Source organism: Chiloscyllium punctatum, chromosome 26, assembly GCF_047496795.1.
Source record: "Chiloscyllium punctatum isolate Juve2018m chromosome 26, sChiPun1.3, whole genome shotgun sequence".
Classification (NCBI taxonomy): domain Eukaryota; kingdom Metazoa; phylum Chordata; class Chondrichthyes; order Orectolobiformes; family Hemiscylliidae; genus Chiloscyllium; species Chiloscyllium punctatum.
In genome coordinates this window covers 32,432,966-32,455,476 of record NC_092764.1, presented here as the reverse complement: position 1 = coordinate 32,455,476, position 22,511 = coordinate 32,432,966, and the positions used below count along the sequence as shown (strand labels likewise).

General features: G+C 38.7%; 1 protein-coding gene across 6 annotated transcripts in view; it reads left to right on the top strand.

The window, feature by feature from the left end:
- The window catches only part of ankrd11 (ankyrin repeat domain 11), a 205,559-nt gene extending 183,632 nt beyond the window's left edge, over positions 1-21,927 (top strand). For all 6 annotated transcript variants that reach the window (XM_072596077.1, XM_072596076.1, XM_072596078.1 and 3 more), the window contains 3 exons: positions 288-431; positions 12,464-12,559; positions 16,107-21,927. In XM_072596077.1, the coding sequence (XP_072452178.1) occupies positions 288-431; positions 12,464-12,559; positions 16,107-16,292 (426 nt within the window). In that variant the 3' untranslated portion in view covers positions 16,293-21,927. The remainder of the gene's footprint in view (positions 1-287; positions 432-12,463; positions 12,560-16,106) is intronic.
- The last annotated feature ends 584 nt before the right edge of the window (positions 21,928-22,511 follow it).

The window sequence follows — 22,511 nt, the reverse complement described above, 5'->3', positions numbered from 1 at the left end:
CCACCAAGGGAAGTCTAGTGACATATTTGATTTAAATTATTGTAAAAAATTTTGGGATGTAAGTGTGGTGGTCAAGATAGGAAAAAGATCAGAATGCAGTGCATTTTAAGAAAATAATGTATCAAGCTCATGATCAATTGTGGATATTCAATAAATTTGTAAAATGTGTGAATTGCATTTTTTTTTGTAACTTGATTTTATTTACTTACTCGTCAGATACTACTTTACAAATTGTTATTCATGTTTTTAAAATAATATTGAGTACAATTATTATTCTTAATTATTAGGAGAAGCTAGTAGTTTCATGTGAACAAGAAATTCTACGAGTACACTGTCGAGCAGCAAGGACAATAGCAAATCAAGCAGTACCATTTAGTGCCTGCACAATGTTGCTTGACTCTGAGGTTTACAACATGCCATCAGAAAATCAGGTCAGTGCAAAAAATTTAATATACCTATTTTTATTTTGAGATTTGTTTTCTTTACTGAAATGCTGTGATGCTTGTTAAAACAGCACATTCTGTCACTTGACGTTTAAGAATTAAATAAGTCATACATGGAGTTATATAGTACAGAACTTCAACTTTTTTAAATTCTTTGTACCATAACTGCAACATTATCTATGTTTCTGTTAGTTAATATTGGTAGAAATATAAAAATTGCTGCAGGATATTGATGAATATTACTTGTTTATGAAAAAAATAACTGCACCTATCTCACAGAGATAAATAGACTGGATACACTAACTGTTTAAGAACTTTGTTCAGTCAGTTTCACCAGGCAATCTGTTCAATGTCCTTGAATGAAAAAAACATTCTACACACAAGTGTACATTCAGCATTAATCTGTGATTTGCATTGTTTCAGTCACCTTGTCTGTTATTGGTTTTGCTCCTGACATTGGCATTCACTGATTAAAAGAAATTAAGTGCAGAACACTAAGAAATACTTGGTCTTTCTAACAAAAATGATCATGTGTTTTGTTAATATTTATAGGCAGAAGAGGTTTTAAGTTTGAATGTGCTAAAATACAAGTCACTTTGTTTATCACACTTGGACTCAAATCTCATCCATAACTAAACAAGTTATTTCACAACAGTGCTAATTGTTTGAAATGTGACCAAGTAGACAAGAATGTTTTAAGAGAACAACAAAAGAAGAGCAAGCAATGAAATTGCTAAAATATTTGATCTGTCATTTTTTGTTTGGATAGCATGTGAAGAAATATATCGTACCAAAAAAAGGGTTTAAAAAGTCTAAATTAAAGGAAAAGAACAAAGAAAATTTACAGCCCAGGAACAGGCTCTTCAGCCCTCCAAGCCTGAGACAATCCAAATGTACTGTCTAAACCTGTCGCCCAATTCCTAAGCATCTGTATCCTTCTGCTCCCCACCTACTCATGTATCTGTCCAGATGCATCTTAAATGAATCTACCGTGCCTGCCTGTACTACCTGTGCTGGCAACCCATTCCAGGCACCTACTACTCTCTGTGAAAAGTACTTGCCGCATGTATCTCCCTTAAACTTTTCGCCTCTCACCTTGAAATAATGACATCTTTCACCCTGGAAGAAAGCTTATCTCTATCTACCCTGTCTATACCCTTCATGATTTTGTAGACCTCAATCAGGACCCCCTTAATCTCCTTTTTCCTAATGAAAACAATCCTAACCTACTCAACCTCTCTTCATAGCTAGCACCTTCCATACCATGCAACATCCTCGCAAATCTTCTCTGCACCCTCTACAAAGCATCCACATCCTTTTGGTAATATGGTGACCAGAACTGTACACAGTATTCTAAATGTGGCAGAACCAATGTCTTGTACAATTTTAACATAATCTGCCAGCTCTTATACTCAATACCCCGTTTGATGAAAGCAAGCATACCATATGCCTTCTTGACCACCTTATCCCCCTGTGCAACCTTCACGGTATAATGGACCTGAACTCCCAGATCTCTCTGCTCATCACTTTTCCCAAGGCTTTTCCATTTACTGTATAAATCACTCTAGAATTAGGCTTCCCAAAATGTATCACCTCACATTTGCCTGGATTCAACTCCATCTGCCAATTCTCCACCCAACTCTCCAGTCTATCTATAGTCTCCTATATTCTTTGACAATCTCCTATGCTTTCTGCTACTCCACCAATCTTCGTGTCATCTGCAAACTTGCTGATCATACCAACAGTGCCCTCTTCGAGATCATGTATATCACAAACAAGATTGGGTCAGCACAGATCACTGTGGAACACGACTAGTCCCCTTTCTCCATTTTGAGAAACTCCCTTCAACTACTACTCTCTATCTCCTGTTGCTCAACCAGTTCTTTACCCACCTAGCGAGGACACCCTTCACACCATTTGACTTCACTTTCTCCATTAATTTATCATGGGGAACCTCACCAAACATCTTACCAAAGTCCATGTATAAAGTCCATCTACAGCCCTTCCTTCATCTATCAACTTGGTCACTTCCTCAAAAAACTCTGTGAAGTTGGTAAGGCATTATCTCCCCTGCAGAAAACCATGTTGCCTATCACTGATAAGCCCATTCTTTTCCATAATATAAATAGATTATATCCCGCAGTACCCTCTCCAGCAACTTTCCCATCACTGACATCTGGCTCACTGGTCTGTAGTTACTTGGAATATCCCTACTACCCTTCTTGTACAAGGGGACAACATGGGCAACCCTCCAGTCCTCCGGCACCTCACCTATGTTTAAGGATGCTACAAAAATATCTGTCAGGGCCCCAGCTATTTCCTGTGTTGCCTCCCTCAGCAACCTGGGATAGATCCCATACGGTCCTGGGGATTTGTTCACCTTAATAACCTCTAGCCTACCCAACACATCTTCCCTACTTATGTCAATGTGATTCAGAGTAATCAAACTTCTATCTCTAATCTCAACGTTCATCATATCCCTCTCTTCAGTGAACACTGATGCAAAGTAACTCACAGCCTTCCTTCCTTATCCTTTCGTGGATCAATCTTTTCTCTAGGTACTCGCTTGCTTCTTATATAAGAATAAAAGGCTTTGGAATTCTCCTTAATTCTGCTAGCTAAAGTTATTTCATGATCCCTTTTAGCCTGCTTGATTCCTCATTTAAGACTGGTCCTACTCTCCCGATATTCCTCCAGGGCCCGTTCTGTTCTGAGCTGCCTGGACTGGATGTATGCTTCCCTTTTCCTCTTCACTAGTCACATGATTTCTCCTGTCATCCACTGTTCACGAATTTTACCTTTCCTATCCTTTGCCTTCAGTGGGACATGCCTATCCTGCACTATCTTTAACCTATCTTTGAAAGCCTCCCACATATCAAATGTGGAGTTCCCTTCAAATAGCTGTGTCCAATTCACATTTCCCAGCTCCTGCCTAATTTTGATATAATTGACCTTGGCCAGTTTAGTACTCTTCCCTTAGGACCACTCTCATCTTTGTCTACACGTATTCTAAAACTTACAGAATTTTGGTCACTGTTCCCAAAGAAATCCCCACTGCAACTTCTATCACCTGGTCTGGCTCATTCCCCAACACCAGGTCCAATATGTCTCCTTGCCTCATTGGACTATTGACATACTGATCTAGAAAACACCCTTCTAGAAGATGCTTCTTACAAATTCTGCCCCATCCAGACCTCTGACACTAAGTGTATCCCAGTCAATGTTGGGAAAATTAAAATCTCCCATCACCATCACCCTGTTGCCTCAACATCTTTCCATAATCTGTTTATCTATTTGTTCTTCTACCTCACGCTCACTGTTGGGAGGCCTGCAATACAGCCCCAACATTGTAATTGCACCCTTCTTATTTCTCAGCTGCACCCACAATGCCTCCCTGCTCAAGCCCTCCATATTGTCCTCCTTTAGCACAGCTCGCATATCATCCCTGACCAGCAATGCAATCCCCTCCTTTTACTTCCCTGTCCTGTCCTGTCTGAAGTGTCTATATCCTGCAACATTTAGTTGCCAATCATGCCCTTCTTTCAACCGAGTCTCTGTGATTGCAATAACGTCATACTCCCAGGCACCAATCCAAACCCTAAGTTCATCTGCCTTACCCATTATACTCTTTGCATTAAAGTATATGCACTTCAGGCCACCAGTTCTTTTGTGTATACCTACTCTCTGCCTACTCTTCCCCTTATTAATGTTAACTTAATGATTCTTACAGTCTCCAGTTTTCTCTCCTGGTTCACAGGCACCTGCCACGTTACTTTAAAACCTCCCCAACAGCAGTAGCAAAAACTCCCCTAAGAACATTAATTCCAGTCTGGTTCAGGTGTAGACTGTCCAATTTATAATAGTCCCACCTTCCCTAGAACCGGTCCCAATGTCCAACAAATCTGAAGCCATCCCTTAAGCCACATGTTCATCCTGCCTATTCTTTCATTTCTGTGCTGGCTAGCATGTGGCACTGGTCATAATCCTGAGGTCACTACCTCTGAGGTCCTCCTTGTTAACTTCTCTCCTAGCTCCCTGAATTCTGCTTTCAGGATTTCATCTCGGTTTTTTTACTTATATTGTTGGTGCCTATGTGTACCAAGACAACTGGCTGTTCACTCTCCCCTTTTAGAATACTCTGGAGCCGATCAGTGACTTCCCTGACCCAAGCACCTGGGAGGCAACATACCATCCTGGAATCTCGGTTTCGGCCAGAGAATAGCCTAACTACTCCCCTTACAATAGAATCCCCAATGACAATGGCCCTACGAGTCTTTTTCTCGTCCTTCTGAACAGCAGTGCCAGCCACGGTGCCATGATCTTGGCATCTGCTGCCCTCCCCTAGTGATCCATCTCCCCCAACAGTATCCAAAAGTGTATACCTGTTTTGGAGGGAGAGAGCCACTCTAAGATTTAGTATGTAGGGAAATAGATGGTGACACCTTGCAAATGTCCATGTTACAGAGGAGAAAGTGCTGGATGTCTTGAAATGAGTAAAGGTAGATAAATCCCCAGGACCTGATCAGGTGTACCCTAGACCTCTGTGGGAAGCTAGAGAAGTGATTGCTGGGTCTCTTACTGAGATATTTGTATCATCGATAGTCACAGGTGAGGTGCCGGACGACTGGAGGTTGGCTAACATGGTGCCACTGTTTAAGAAGGGTGGTAAGGACAAGACAGGGAACTATAGACCAGTGAGCCTGACATTGATGATGGGCAAGTTGTTGGAGAGAATCCTGAGGGACAGGATGTGCATGTATTTGGAGAGACAAGGATTAATTAGGGATAGTCAACATGGCTTTGTGCATGGGCAATCATGTCTCATAAACTTGATTGAGTTTTTTGAAGAAGTAACAAAGAGGATTAGTGAGGGCAGAGCGGTAGATATGATCTATATGGACTTCAGTAAGGTGTTTAACAAGTTTCCCCATGGGAGACCGATTAGCAAGTTTAGATCTCAAGGCTACAGGGAGAACTAGCCATTTGGATACAGAACTGGCTCAAAGGTAGAAGACAGAGGGTGGTGGTGGAGGGTTGTTTTCCAGCCTGGAGGCCTGTGACCAGTGGAATGCCATAAGGATCGGTGCTGGGTCCTCTACTTTTCATCATTTACAAAAATGATTTGGATGTGAGTATAAGAGGTACAGTTAGTAAGTTTGCAGATGACACCAAAATTGTAGGTGTAGTGGACAGCGAAGAGGGTTACCTCAGATTACAACAAGATCTTGACCAGATGGGCCAATGGGCTGAGAAGTGGCAGATGGAGTTTAATTCAGATAAATGCGAGTGCTGGATTTTGGGAAAGCAAATTTTAGCAGGACTTATACACTTAATGGTAAGGTCCTAGGGAGTGTTGCTAAACAAACAGACCTTGGAGTGCAGGTTCATAGCTCCTTGAAAGTGGAGTGCAGGTAGATAGGATCGTGAAGAAGGCGTTTGGTATGCTTTCCTTTATTGGTCAGAGTATTGAGTACAGGAGTTGGGAGGTCATGTTGCGGTTGTACAGGACATTGGTTAGGCCTTTGATGGAATATTTCTTGCATTTCTGGTCTCCTTCCTATCGGAAAGATGTTGTGAAACTTGAAAGGGTTCAGAAAAGATTTACAAGGATGTTGCCAGGGTTGGAGGATTTGAGCTATAGGGAGAGACGAAAGAGGCTGGGACTGTTTTCCCTGGAGCGTCAGAGGTTGAGGGGTGAATTATAGAGGTTTACAAAATCATGAGGGGCATGAATAGGATAAATAGACAAAGTCTTTTCCATGGGTTGGGGGAGTCTAGAACTAGAGGGCATAGGTTTAGGGTGAGAGGGGAAAGATATAAAAGAGACCTAAGGGGCAACGTTTTCACACACAGGGTGGTACGTGTCTGGAATGAGCTGCCAGAGGAAGTGGTGGAGGCTAGTACAATTGCAACATTTACAAGGCATTTGGATGGGTATATGAATAGGAAGGGTTTGGAGGGATATGGCCTGGGTGCTGGACAGATTGGTTTGGGATATCTGGTCGGCATGGACCAAAGGGTCTGTTTCCATGCTGTACATCTCTATGACCTCAGGGGCCACCTGCAATGCCTTCCTACTCATTTTCTGCCTTTTGGTCACCCATTCATTGTCTCCCTCGGCAATTCTAACCTGCAATGTGACCAGTTCACTAAACGTGGTATCCTCCTCAGCATCGCGGATGCTCCACAGTGAGTCGCTCCACAGTGAGTCCCTCCGCAGCTCCAGAGTCATCATGCAGTCAAACAAGGGCTGCAGCTGGACACACTTCTTGCAAATGTAAGAGTCAGGAACGTCAGCCACATCCCTGAGCTCACACATCAAGCAAGAGGCATATGCTTCGGGTCTGAGGTCCCCACCCATTGTAAGCCTTAACTTTATATCAATTAACTAAATCCAAACAATGCACTTAAATACATGAACAAAAAGAAAGAGGAAAAAATAAAACCTTACCTTACAGATTCTTTCTCTTCTGGTTAGAGGAGGGTGGAGCGGGAAGGAAATACTACACATGTAGTATTTCTGGTTTAGCCGCTCCACATATATATATACTAAGTCCTTACCTTCCTGGCACTCTCCTGGTCTCCACGTCACCTCCGCTCTGTCTCCTGCTGCTCCCGTACAGGAAAGAGGCTGTGGGCTTCGAAGGTAAGAATTTAAACAGTGTCCTTACCTTCCCGGCACCCTCCTGGTCTCCACGTCACCTCTGCTCTGTCTCCCGCTGCTCCCGGACAGGAAAAAAAATTCATGAAATAAAGATTTTATATGTTTAATATTTTCCGTTCTGTTAAGAATTTAATCTAGTTAGCCAGCAGAGGTGTATTCTCTGTCAAGGCCCAAAGATTTCAGATTTTCTTCTTTCTTGTAATTTTCTTTTAGGAATGGCCTTCATTGCCCATGTTTTTCCCATTTCTGAATGTGCTTGATGGACCTCAGTGTTGGCACTAATACTGCCACAAGATCTTCCAGCTTTAATTAGTAAAATATTTTGTGGAGACTGCAGTTCTGTTCCTATCACAGACAGACCAGTCTTGTCATTCTTTCTAGCTGTGGAATGGCCAATTTCATAAAGACTCATAGAGTCATGTACACCACAGAAGCAGACCCTTCAGTTCAACTCGTCCATGCCAACCAGATATCCCACCCAATATAGTCCCACCTGCCAGCAGCTGGCCCATATCCCTCCAAACCCTCCCTATTCATATACCCATCCAGACACCTTTTAAATGTTGCAATTGTACTAACTTCCACCACTTCCTCTGGCAGTTGATTCCATACAGGTACCAACCTCTGCGTGAAAACGTTGCTCCTTAGGTCCCTTTTATATCTTTCCCCTCTCACCCTAAGCCTATGCCCTCTAGTTCTGGACTCCCCCAACCTAAGGAAAAGACTTTTGTTTATTTATCCTATACATGCCCCTCATGATTTTATACACCTCTGTGAGGTCACCCCTCAGCTCCTGACACTCCAGGGAAAACAGCCCCAGCCTATTCAACCTTTCCCTATAGCTCAAATCCTCCAACCCTGGCAACATCCTTGTAAATCTTTTCTGAACCCTTTCAAGTTTCACAACATCTTCCCAATAGGAAGGAGACCAGAATTGCACGCAATATTCCAAAAGTGGAATATTCCAATCAAGGAGGTTTACCAGCTCCTCCTTCACTATCCTATTTACCTGCGACTCCACTTTTAAGGAGCTATGAACCTGCACTCCAAGGTCTAATTGTTCAGCAACACTCCCTAGGACTTTACCATTAAGTGTATAAGTCCTGCTCTGATTTGCTTTCCCAAAATGCAGCACCTTGCATTTATCTAAATTAAACTCCATCTCCCTTTGTAAATATTAATAATTATTTGAAATATTTTTCTATAGAAAGGGTCCTGATGCAAATACTTTGTCATTAAAATGAATGCATTCTGGAAATCTGCCACTTTTAATAGCCATCCACGGCAAACATTAACAAAACACATTTGTTGAACCATTTCCTCTCCTTTATGTGGGGTTCTAATTTTTAAAACATCTTGTGATTGCAGCTATTTCTTTAGTTGCATATCCTGAGTTAACAATTAATGTATTTACTATCAGTGTTCCATTGGAATTATATAGTATTGTCAGCATGCGTCTTATTTGAACATAAAACAATAAAGCACAGAAATGGGCCCTTTGGCCCATGATGTTGTGCCAAACATCACATCAAATTAACGTAAGCCCTTCTGCCTGCCCTTGGTCCATATCCCTTCGTTCCTTGTATAATCATGTACTTAACTGAAAGTCTCTCAAACACCCCTGGCAGCACATTCCAGGCTCTTTCCACTCTGTTTTAAAAAAAACTTGCCCCTTACATCTCCTTTGAACTTTTCCCCTCACACCTAAGTGGATGCTCACTAGTTTTAGTCCTTTCAATTCTGGGGAAACGGTTCTGATCGTCAACCCTATCAATGCACCTTATGATTTTATACAATTCTATCAAGTCTCCCCTCAGCCCCTGCCACTCCAGAGAAAATAATCTGAGTTTTTCTTGTTATGGACCAGGCCAGACCCCCTTAAAACATTTCAAGAAAGTTTCCCAGACCCTAACTTTGCTAGTTGTTTTAAGCAGGTATAACGCATATATTCCAGGAGAGAATCAGCTGTGTTAAATAAAACAATTTATTTACAAGATTGCTGAATGAAACACAAACAAAAGAGAACAGAATACTGAATAACTTAAACTATCCAAAAACCCAACAGATCATCCCAACTTAATGATGCTGTTCCCAATATTTGCAACAATCCCTTGGCACAAAAGGTAAAATCAAACACAGGGTCTTACAGGAGGGAAGTCAGAGAGAGAGAGAGAGAGAGGATCAGCATGGACCAGCTTTTTTGGGTCCAGCAACTTCACAACTGCCTGACTGCTTCCAATGAATAGCCAGACCAAACCAAAACCAAATCAAACCAGAGAAAGCTGATCTGGGAGAACTTGCTATTCCCTTTTCATTGTGCAGGAGTTTTTTTTAAACTTGAAAGCCTTTTTGCTGAGGCAGTATCTGGTAGCTATAATTAAGCTGGCCCTAAAACCCTTGAAACAGACTTTTCGGAGCATGTGGCTTTTACGACCTCTCTCTCAGGGGTAAAAAGCCAAGGACAACATAACCTTCTTAAAGGAGCAGTATCGTCAAACTCTAGCCTCTCCTTATATAGCTTGTACCCTGTAATTCAGGCAACATCCTGGTAAATCTCTTCTTCATGCTCTCCAAAGCATTCACATCCATCGTGTAGTATGGCAACCAGAATTGAACGCAATACCTTACCAAAGTCTTATAAAGCTGCAACATGACATCCTGACTCTTGTACTCAATTCCCCAACCAATAAAACCAAGCATACCATATGCCTTCTTTACCACCCAATCTACTTTTGTGGCCACTTTCAGAGAACTGTGCAATTTAGGATTGTGCCATTAACTGCATACTTTTCCTTAGCATTTGATCTCCCAAAGCGCAGCACTTCACACCTACCTGGTTTAAACTCTATCTGTCAATTCTCTGTTCATATCTACAACTGATCTATATCCCGCTGTATCATTTAATACCCCTACACTATCCACTCTCCACTGATCTTTGTTTCATTTGCAAACTTACTAACTCACCCATGTACATTTTCAACCAAGTCATTCACATATATCACAAACAGCAGAGATCCCTGTATGGATCCCAGCAGAACACCACTAGTCACGGACCTCCAGCCTGAAAAACACCCTTACACTACTGCCATCTGCATTCTGTTGGCAGGCCAATCCTGAATCCATGTAGCTAAGCCACCATGGATCCCATGCATCTTAATCTACTGGATGAGCCTACTATGAGAGACCTTGTCGAAAGCCTTACTAAAAGTGGTATTCCTCGAGTGGTCCTACTTTCTCCCTGGTTATCCTCATGTTTAATGTATGTATAGAATGCCTTGGGATTCTCTTTAATCCTACTTGCCAAGGTCATTTCATGGCCCCTTCTTGCCTTCCTAATTCCCTGCTTGAGTTCTTTCATGCTTGCTTGCCATTCATGATGCAAAGGTGTCAGTGTTGAAGTCAAAATCACGCGACACCGTGTTACAGTCCAATGGGTTTATTTGAAAACACTGGCATTCAGAGCACTGCTCTTTCATCAGGTGCTATTTGTTAACCACATATTTAAAATAAGTTTTACGAAGTCCATATAGATTGCTATTGAAAATCTAAATGCAGATTGCTTTCAGTATCTTCAGTTATCATCTCTTTCGATCAAACAAAGTGAATGGACTACTACAGTGCATGGTATCTCAATTCCTCTAAAAATATATGTAGTATATTCCAACTCAATGCCATTGTCTAAATGAATATGTACATGGATAGTCATGGAGACTGAGGTATGATGCTGTTCTTGGTAGTGACTCTCTAAATTGAACTTTGTGCCTCTGGGATCATCTGAAGCAAGTTGTTTCATAAAGATCAAAGCTAGAAACAACTTACAAAACAAACTTGTTAGTTCTAATAGTTCAACACTCTTATGTCAGTACTTCCATGCCTCACAGCTAGCTGCTATGCACTTATCAAGTGTAGGTCTTCACACCAGTTTTGTTGACGTTCAGTTGAATGCAACAACATGCATCATAACTAGTACCGTCCACTCGCCACTTTCCTGACCATTCACTTCTGCACTTCCTGACACCTCTGAATGGTGACAACCCACAAGAAATTGTCCATGTTGCACCCCATTTAACCCTCCATGATGACCTGTCCAAATTCACTCACTCTTCAACTTTCATCTCATATGAAGCAAAGTTCCTGAGTAAAATCTTTCAGCAGACATCTTTGGATCAAGAAATGGAAAACACCAGAAGTTATTAAGATTTCCTTGTGAAAAATCCCATTTGTGGAATATCAAGCTTTGAACTACCATGTCAAGAGAGGTTCTTACTAAAAAGATTCAAGACAAGTTAGCATTCCTGCTCAGCCAGCCTCCATCACTGGGACCTGAATACTAGCCTCTTATGAACTTGCAATGGGACACGAACAATTTTGGACATTTGTGAAGGACCGTGCTTCTATGGACTAAGTGGCAGATTAATGTTTTAAAACTGAGCAAATGATACTGATGAAAAAGTCTACCTCATTGCATTATTGTCATTATGAATCAGTACCAACAGGTCCTGTGACTGATCTGCTGACCCCCTAAAGTGTGTGCACCAATTACAAGTCAAAACTCAGGCAACAATGCAAAGTTAACCTGCCAGGACAAAGTAGTCCATTCGATCAACACCCTATCCAGTGCCTTCAATATTCATTCCCCCCACTACAGCAGCATCAATGTGTACCATTCGCTGCAGCAACTCACTAAGCCTCCTTTGACAATACAGTACTTCCAAAACTACCTCTACCATCTAATAATACAAAGGTAATGCATAAGTGGAAATAGCACCAACTTGCCAATAAGTGCTGTTCTTGTAAGTGAAGCTTACACCCTATAAAAAGCAAGTATAATTTAAATCATAGTAAAGGCTCAATCACCCCAATCTATGCCACACTTGCGTTTGTCCCACTTCACCTCATCAACATAAACTTCAGTTCATTTCTCATCCATGTCTAGTGTGGCTTCCCTTAAGTGCAATGCATTTGCATGGTCAAATTAGATTTTCAATCATTGTACTGCTCAATATTCTACATACTGCAATTGACGCAAACCCCCATCCAACACATATCACTCCCCCACCTCCAAATAGTCTTATGCATGCACTATTAGATTTAGGTATCCTAATTGAACCTGCTGCACTCTGTGCTTGTACTGTATGCCAGTCTTATGATATGAGTTTCCCACCCAACGTTTGTGGTTTGACATTCATTCAACTATAATTATGATCTCAGTGATTTTAACTGGAGCAATTGACAGGCACATGCTTTTGTTGAAATAAATATTGCCTCTTCAACTACTCTTTGGTTATTTGGTCAGTGTTACTCCACGAAGAGTTAATATGTTGACACTGGTGTTTCGTCTGCTTTTGTTACAAAGGGGGATGAAAATAAAACGTCTGTGAGGGATCGGTTTAATGCTCGGCAATTTATTTCGTGGCTACAGGATGTAGATGACAAATATGATAGAATGAAGGTAACGTTTTATTCTGTATAATATTAATTCCAATTCCTCCTTGTGATTCCCATCATAAGTTTAAATGCTGCAGTTGTGAAAAAGAATTGATGGTCAGAAATGAATTGGGGTAGAAAAGAACATAGCAAATTGATTAATTCTCTTATCAAGAGGAAGAATGATGAGTCATGAAGGCTCAGTTCGGGCGCTTGAGAGTTACAAGCTAGCCAGGAAAGATAAGAAGTACCAGGAAGGTTCATGAGAAGTTGTTGGCAGGTAGGATCAAAGATCACCCAAAAGCTTTCTATAGATGTATCAGGAATAAAAGAATGAGTTCAGTAAGATTATGGCCAATCAAGGACAGTAGTGGGAAGTTATGCATGGAGTCCTAGGAGATAGGAGAATCGCTAAATGAATATTTTTCATCAGTATTCACACTGGGAAAAAGTCGGTGTTGTCACGGAGAATACTGAGATACAGACTACTAGACTAGACAGGATTGAGTTTCTTGAGGAGGTGTTAGCAATTGTGGAAAGTGTGAAAATAGATAAGTCCGCTGGGCCAGATGAGGTTTAATCTAGAATTCTCTGGGAAGCCAGCAAGGAGATAACAGAGCCTTTGGCTTTGATTTTTATGTCATCATTGTCTACAGCAATAGTGCCAGAAGACTGGAGGATAGCAAATGTTGTTCCTTCTTCAAGGGAAGAAGAGACAATCTTGGTAATTAAGCCTTACTTCGGTTATGGGTAAATTGTTGGAAAAGGTTATAAGAGATAGGATTTATAATCATTGAGAAAGGAATAAGTTAATTCAGCATAGTCAACATGGTTTTGTGAAGGGTAGATCGTGCCTCACAAACCGTATTGAGTTCTTTGAGAAGCTGACCAAACAGGTGGATGAGGGTAAAGCAGTTGATGTGATGTATGTGAATTTCAGTAAGGCATTTGATAAGGTTCCCCATGGTAGGTTATTGCACAAAATATGGAGAGATGGGATTGAGCATGATTTGGAGGTTTGGATCAGAAATTGGCTCGCTGAAAGAAGACAGGATGGTGGTTGATGGGAAATGTTCATCCTGGAGTTCAGTTACTCGTGGTGTACAGCAAGGATTTGTTTTGGATCCGCTGCTGTTTGTCATTTTTATAAATGATCCAGATGAGGGCGTAGAAGGATGATTAGTAAATTTGCAGATGACACTAAGGTCAGTGAAGCTGTGCATAGTACCAAAGGATGTTGCAGGTTACAGAGGGACATAGACAAGCTGCAGAGCTGGGCTGAGAGATGGCAAATGGAGTTTAATGCGGAAAAGTGTGAAGTGATTCACTTTGAAGGAGCAACAGGAATAAAGAATGCTATGCTAATGGTAAGATTCTTGACAGTGTAGATGAGCAGAGAGATCTCAGGCTCCATGTACATAGATTCCTGAAAGTTGCCACCCAGGTTGATAGGGTTGTTAAGAAGGCATATGGTGTGTTAGGTTTCATTGGTAGAGGAATTGAGCTTCGGAGCCACAAAGTCATGTTGCAGCTGTACAAAACTCTGATGCGGCTGCACCTGGAGTATTGTGTACAGTTCTGGTCACCACATCATAGGAAGGATGTGGAAGCTTTGGAAAGGGTTCAGAGGTGATTTACTGGATGTTGCCTGGTATGGAGGGAAGGTCTTGTGAGGAAAGGCTGAGGGACTTGAGGCTGTTTTCATTAGAGAGGAGAAGGTTGAGAAGTGACTTACTTGAGACTGATGATAATCAGAGGGTTAGGTAAGGTGGACAGTGAGAGCCGTTTTCCTCAGATGGTGATGGCTAGCATAAGGGGACATAGCTTTAAATTGAGGGGTGATAGATATAGAACAGATGTCAGAGGTAGTTTCTTTACTCCGAGTAGTAGGGGCATGAAATGCCATCCCTGCAACAGCAGTAGACTCGCCAACTTTACGGGCATTTAAATGATCATTGGATAAACATATGGATGAAAATGGAATAGTGTAATATAGATGGGCTTCAGATTGGTCCCCCAGGTCAACGCAACATCGAGGGCCAAAGGACCTGTACTACGCTGTAATTTTCTATGTTCTAAGGGAAAGGTGTCATGTATATTTACCAGCTTTAATCGCATCATCACAAATCTATCTAATAATACCACAATAAACCAACTTACTATGTTGAACAATATAAGGATGAACTCCAGTAGAAAACATTTGTTGAAAATAAGATGTATGCAAGCATGGAAGTTAAAAACAGACGTAAGCTACTCAACTTTTCATGCCTGCTGTGCTATTCAATAAAGTCATGGCTGATCAATTTGTGTTCCAGATTCCACATTTCTATCTTTTCCTGGGAACCTTTGATTTCCTTACCTAAAATAATCTTGCTGCCTTAAATATATTCTTAAATCTGCTTCCATTGCTTTCTGTGGCAGATTTCCAAAATATTTCAATTCTTAGAAAAAATTCCACTCATCTCTAACATGGAAGAGTGTCCTGTAATTTTAAAAATGTCCCCCTAATTTTGGATACACCCAAAAAAAGTAAACATAGTTGGTCAGTGCACCTTATCCGTACCACGCAGAATCTTATATAATTTCATTCAAATCACCCCTTGCTGTTCTGAACTCTGATGAAACTTTCCTCAGAAGACAATCCACCTCATTCCAAGTATATAATATTTCTGTTAATTTGTGACACGTTCTGTCTTTACTAGTTGTGTATTTTGTATATATCCAGTACTGGTGGTGCATTTGATAATGTTTATTTTAATTGCTATGTTCCCTGTCTCCCGACTGACCCAGATTCCCATGAATAATTTTGTGTTTTCTATGCTCAAATTTATTAGTCTAAAGATGGAAATAATGGATTAACTGTTCTAACAATGTCATCATCCTGGTTGAAATACCAATTTAACAAACTTCTTCCTGTCTTTCTACAAAAAAAATTCTCAAAGAGAATGTTTACAGACAAGAATTCCAAAACTTAGAAAAATGCTTTCGGAATTGGACTACCATTTATCATTGATGTGACTTTCAAGGCAACTTTGTGAAAACTGATTACTGATGAATATAATATTTAATATTTTCAGTCATTGATTTGTGAAGCATATTTACATAAGGCTGTAGTATGTCCACAAAATAGAAGGAAGTATCTCAGAAAATTTATTAGTGAACTACCGTGGTTTGCAGCTGGCAAGGAAGAACTTTCTTGGCCACAAAGTCCTTGGCCTTGAACCTGGAGATTCTGCTTCAGAAGCAGTGACACTACCCATTGCACCACCACAAAACAAGCTCCTACATAGCCCCATCTCCTCCAAGTTACCAAATCCAAAAATGAAACCAACAGGATTAAGATACATTGGAAGAAATTTAAATATGTAATGTTTCCTTGGAGAGTAAATATCCTCCGCAGATTTGAATTTTCTTTAAAAGCTCATATCATTATTGATTGATGGGTATAATTATTGCTGCCTAATTTAACAAGTTCTATTTTAAAATAAGTGAAAGGGGTGGGCAAAAGTAAACTTCATGTTGCACAGTCATTTGCTTACCAATTTCCTGAAATTATATACTTTTTTTGACAGACATGCTTGTTAATGCGACAGCAGCATGAGTCAGCTGCATTGAATGCAGTCCAACGAATGGAATGGCAGCTAAAAGTGCAGGAGCTTGACCCAGCCGGACACAAATCCTTGTGTGTCAGTGAGGTCCCTTCCTTCTATGTGCCAATGGTTGATGTGAATGATGACTTTGTGCTTCTGCCAGCATGACAGTGTTAACGTGTAATTGATAACCATTATGGCACAAAGAGGGATACTTCCCAAAGGAACGTTAGTTCAAGTTTTTTTTTCTTTTAAATCCTTAAGTGCTGCTTGCTAATGATTCCCTGTTTCATGAGGAGGAAGCATCATTTAAACTATATTGCACTTTTCACAGATTTTAGATATCACTTCTGCAGGGAAGAAGGATGTCAAGGTAGGTCAGTTGTTCAGATGTAATGAAACTTAAGCAATTACAGCCTGCAAGCTAAACGGGAAAGTAGCAGACCAAAAGTTATACCCATGTTGAAGAGCAGAACAGTAGGATTCAGAATACTGTGCTTGCTGACGTAACAGTGACCTTGATCATTTTTTCGCGGAGGAGAGGCAATGATCATTCAGTAATTTATATTGGAGTTGTAATTTCAGTTCCACTATAAAGAACTGTTGGGAAAAGGAGTACCAGTTTTGCATACCTCTTTAATTGTAGATAATGTCAGCTGATCAAATTTGCACAAAATCTGGTCAGATTTAAATATCATTCAACAAAGTATAGGTCACAAGTCTGAAAGCAAGACTTTAAGTGCATTCTGAATCAAGTCATGAGTTTGAAGATCACAATTTTATTTCAAAGGGAAAGAGTTGTAACATTTTCAGTCATCTAGTAACTTCCCATCATGTCCTTTGTGTACTCTTGTCCACAATTGGTCATGTGACTAAGTCTACTTGTTGACTGCAATTCTGTTACTCCTGAGAACAAAAGTAACTCAAGGCAAGGAGTCCTGTGGAAGAAGCGATTTTATGATAAGGCACCGAGTATGTTGTATTTTCTTTCCACTTATTACCCCTACTTTAATTCTTGGGCATTCATTGTTTCTCTAGCAGAGAGCATCACTTCACACTACAGAGCCAATGCTTAAAACGTTTTAAAAGTATATCCCTAAATGCTGTACAGTTTTTTATATGCGTTAACCAGTGTACAATGATGGCAATGGCTGCCTTTAGATAATTTATTTTGCCACACATTACTGCACAGTTGTAAATAACTCCTCATACTGTAATATCATTTTTCAGAGCTAAATGTAAAAAAATCCTCAGTATGTACAGTTTTTTTTTAGATGGCACTTTCATTTCAGTTTGGAAAATGGGCCAAAAAATTGAAATGTTCATTGTTTTACTGCTAACCATTTGGAAAGTTGCATCCTTGCAATGGAACAGGATTTTGTTATGGCTGCAACAAAATTAATTTGGTTTCTCAAAAATTTTACACTAAGTTGCTAGTGTGCAGCAGCTCCTTCAACTTTATTATTAAACTGTGCAGTTTCTTTGCTAAATGTTTACATAAAGGTAAAACTATTGCACAGTAACTTTTAAAAAGTAGCACTGATTCTGATTTAGCAGATAAAAAGTTTGAGGACAAATGCCACATTAGTCACCCAATGTAAAATGCACACTGGGTGTTTGAAATATTATTTCTGCCTTTGTGAGGCATATGTATACCCAGCAGCAAATTTGTTACTCATTAATACAGCAATTTCATTTTTTCCATTCAATTTAAGAAAGAGGTTATAGAATTAGTAAGATACTAATTATTTCTAAAATACTATGTCCAGACCACAAAATAATATGGCTATGCACCAGTTAGTTTTATTAACTTACATCACAACGTAGGAGCTTTTCGTTTTTAAAGATGAGTTCCTATGTACAAGACTCTTAGTAAAGAAGCATCCTTAAAGCCATCCTTAAAAACAGTACATCGTTTGCGTGCAAGACTGGATTTCAAAATCACTGACACAATTGAGAACTGCTAAAGAAAATAAAACTCCTAACGTTATTGATGTCAGTGGATATTAAATATAGTTTTGAGTTGGGCAAGTGACTTGTCCTTCGGGTCTATAGGAAAATCCATATTAATAACTGTCTGAATTGTTAATGTAAAATCTTAAAAAAAACCTTCAGATAGGTACAAACTGGTAAAAAGCAAGTTCAGTAATGAAGTCAGAATTAATTTGGCAATTCAGAAAGTGACTAATACCTGAAATAGTCTAATGAGTTGCATTGCAGAGGCAAACATCTGAAAATACTCTCTGGGAAGAATATTAGAATATTAGATATCTGTGACTGCAAGAGCTACATAGACAAATTGGCTTCTATTATCTGTACTTGCCTCTGATAAATGTATAAATCTGTAGAATTTGTCAGAGGATATTTGCTGTATTAAATTTCCCTATTTATAGATTTGTAATGGAGTTTATTATTTTTCTAAACCCACTGAGTCCAGACTTATGATTGTCTTTAGCTGAATTATGAGCCACCACATGTTGGCTTTGTTTTACAATGTGGTTGAACATTTAAGATGGAAGTTTCAAAAGAGGGAATGATGCAGCTAACATGCAGTTTTAAAAAGAGCCCAGTGTTGCTCACCCGATTAATGCTGGACATCTGGCAGTTCTCATTGTAGCTACTGGGGCTATTTTACTGCAGAAACATTTTAATTATCATAATCCAAGTTTTTAATTATGTCAGCTAATGTAATAATCAATGAGTTTGTGGTGATTTTAAAAAATTTGCTGCAGAAATATACACACCAGTTATCCCCATAGTTTTAAATCTAAACGTGTGCATTTTTTTGAGATCAATGGGATTGCTGAAGAAAATTTCTACACGTGTCAATTATTTTAACTCAAAACAAAATAAAGTGAAAGATAATTCAAACATTTATCTACTATATTTGTGTTTGTAAATCAGCAGTTATCCAATTATGCAGCAGACGCAGTTCTTCAATGTGTCCACGTGGTGGCAATGTGCAGAAATAGTATTTTAAAACCCACCTTGTTTTCCAAACATTATGAATCTGGTGTTTTCCTTACAAATACCTTTACATTTAATGGAAAGATTGAGATGAATTTATGCTGTGCAAGCTGGCTTTGGTAGTATGTAAATCCAACCTTTTTAGGTTTACTAAGGGCATTATCTTATTTCTTAATTAAAATAGAACTATTATGTATTTTGAGCTACCTTATTACTATAATGGCTCATTCATAATATTAAATTGTTTTTTGAAAATACATACATATGCAGAATGTTCTTCAGTTAGTGCCTGGAAATAATTGAAATTTTATCTGGGTAGTTATTGATTAGAAAGTTTAAAAGCTCAGTTAAAAAAAAGTATTTCTGATTGTTTACACTAACCTCAATGTCCAATTCCTATTCTGTACTGTATTTTGATCAGTTGTACTTTTTATTTCTTTTTGGAGAGTAAATGTATTATAAATCAGGCATTTGTTATCTCTAATGTTAGCAGTTGAACTGCGTGCATTGTGTACCACTTTTAGCAACTGGATTTCTTGAATGTAGGGCTCAAACAGTGGAGCGAACACATCCATATTTAAAGACCGACAGACTGACGATATATAAAATAATATTACTATAAAATCTTTATAACAATGGGATACAGTGCAACTGAATTAAATGTTTGTTAAACTTCAGCTAATATGAATCTGTAACGTTTCAGAGACCTTTTCTCTCTCCACCCATATAAAAGTCATCCTTTTTGTGGACCAGTCAATAAATTATTTTTGAATAAACTAGTCTTTGCCATATTAAATTATATTTCCGTTCAATTTAGTACTCCCCCTTTTCCAGACTATCTTTGCCTTTTGAGCTACATTGGTCAATGTTTTCATTCCTAAGAGTGTATAGGATTTAGCAGTTTTGTGTGTCCAAACTATGTTCATATATGTTGCCATTTCTTAAAGATGTCATTCTTTCTGGATAGATACTGAGAAAAATTACCTGAATCTTGTGACTTAATTCCAGTAATAACCATTACTTTTCACAACTGGAAAATGCTGCAGTATTACCATATGATTTGACACCATTTATTGAGCTGCTTTAATGTTCCTGCTTTTGTTGTTTTATACAAACAACTTTTTTTATAATCGCCCCCCCCCCCCAATCTTAACTGAAGTCTGTACTGTATTCCATTTCTGTATTGTTTCTGACATTCTTAAATCTACAGTCTTGTATGTCATTGGTCTGTGACTATCTAGCATCAAATATTGCATGTAATGTCACATTGCTTGTATGGAATGTATAATGTCACTATCAAATATATTGTTGGGCACGGAATGAGAATGATACTAGATAACGAGTAATGACAATTGGAATTTTTTTAAATGCTAATTAACTTATTGTTTGAGCCCTACTTTATCTCTAAGAATAATATTGTTCATAAAGCATGGAAAATTGTTCCTAGCAGAGATGTGCAAAAAGCTTGTATTTCCTGTCATGGTCACTCAGTTTTGAATTATGGATCTCTATCACAGTACTGTCCATACCTCTCTTCCCAGTATAAAACACACCTTTTTAAAAGAATCCTACCAGTTCATTTTTAAAAAGCAGTGCTGGTTCATGATAAAAGGAAAAACTAAAAACATTACTAATAATCTTATTTAGATTAATTTGCATTTTCTTTATTAACCACCTTAATTTTGCCTATAATTATTATCTTGACTCTGTAACTATAAATGAAAATTCATGTCTCATCTGTTATGTGAATCAATGTCCTGAGCTGCAATTGTTGTTTTAAGAAACAATTTACGATAAAGATATACACACACAAAATAGGCATACGCTGCTTTTTTTTAAATTGCTAAATCTTCCATATTTTCTTTCCCATTGTCCCCAATATTGTTCCTATGTTTGTAGAAGCAACAGTAATGGACTGTGGAACAGCACAGTGTAGTTCTTGTCTGTTGCAAGGTGATTGGTAGTTAAAGCTATCTGTAAAGGGAAGAATGAAGGTGGAAAGCCCAGTGGGTGCCCAGTGATGAAATTTGAAGTTAAATGTATCATGATAGAAATAATTCTTTTTAAACCTTCCTTAATATAACTGCCATGTTAATATTTGCAAAATTGCTGATATTTTGTTGAGAATACCTTTGTTTTGTACACACGGATTACAGTTGTCTGTGTATCCTTTTAAATAACTAGTTTCAAAAATCTGCTAATATTACAGTGAAATGTGAGCCTGTAAAGATGGTGAGATATCTTTCATTAAGTACAAAATTGTAGAATATTCTGATTCTTTGTTTAGTCTCTCAAAGATGAGACTTGGCTCCAAGTATTTTGAACACTAAGAGCATACTGGGAATTGTTAAAAAGCCCAGTGTTGTTAATTACCCAGACTAAAATTTTAATGTGACCAACAATGATGGTCCAAAAATTTTGCACACCTCTAGTTAATAGGGCAATGAACTTTTTTTTCTTTCTCTGACACCTGTGGTATATGGATTGAAGTCTCAGATGTGTAAATGTTCTTGCATTTGTATGAGACATTGTACATAGCTGTAAATAACACATAGGTTCACACCCTCTTCTTTGTAATAGTAAACTGTGTAGAATGTGTTTTTTCAAAAAAAAACAAGTGGCAAACATGCCATCAGTGATGTAATGATGTAATTTTTTGTACAATGTAGGTTAATTGTGTACATATTGTTTGGCAGGCTGCCGCTGCTGCAGTACTGTTACTAGCTGTATGAGTTCCTGCAAAACAAATGTTATTTTCTACAGTTGCATGTACAGAGAGAAGAGAGATGCTGTTGTCCCTCAAAAATTATGTTCGTAAATAAATGAAAAGAAATCATTTGGTGTTTGTTTTTGTCACTAAAACTACCTTGCTATATCTGCTCACTAAACATATTCTAAACACTTTCATTTGCTCTGTTTGACTAGTTCATTTATTTTTGAAGTAATTCAAAATAATCAAATGTAACTTTGAGTTTTGGCTTTGATTTAGTTTCCAATCTAATAATATTGTCCATTGGATCATACTAAGTTTGTTTATTTTTAAAGTACTGGTACAGGGCACACCACCTCCTTATGGATGAACCACTTTTTTGTATATAATCTCAAAAGAAATTGCAGATTGTCCTAACCATTATAATTATTCATTCAAACAGATGTGTAGATTTTGCATGCTGTAATCAAACTTACATAAACATAACTAATGGGGAGGAAGAATAATTAGCTTTTCTTTGTTTGAAAAGTGAACACTACTTAGCAGTATAACATTTAGTGTCTCTGTTTTACAGTGAGAAAGTAATGGTGAACTTTTTCTTACAAGCATTGTAGTTCTTATTCTGATGGTTCTTTCACAGTGAATATTCTATGATAGGGAGTTCTATAATTTTGGTCAATTCACAATGAAGGAATGGAAATAGGAGATGG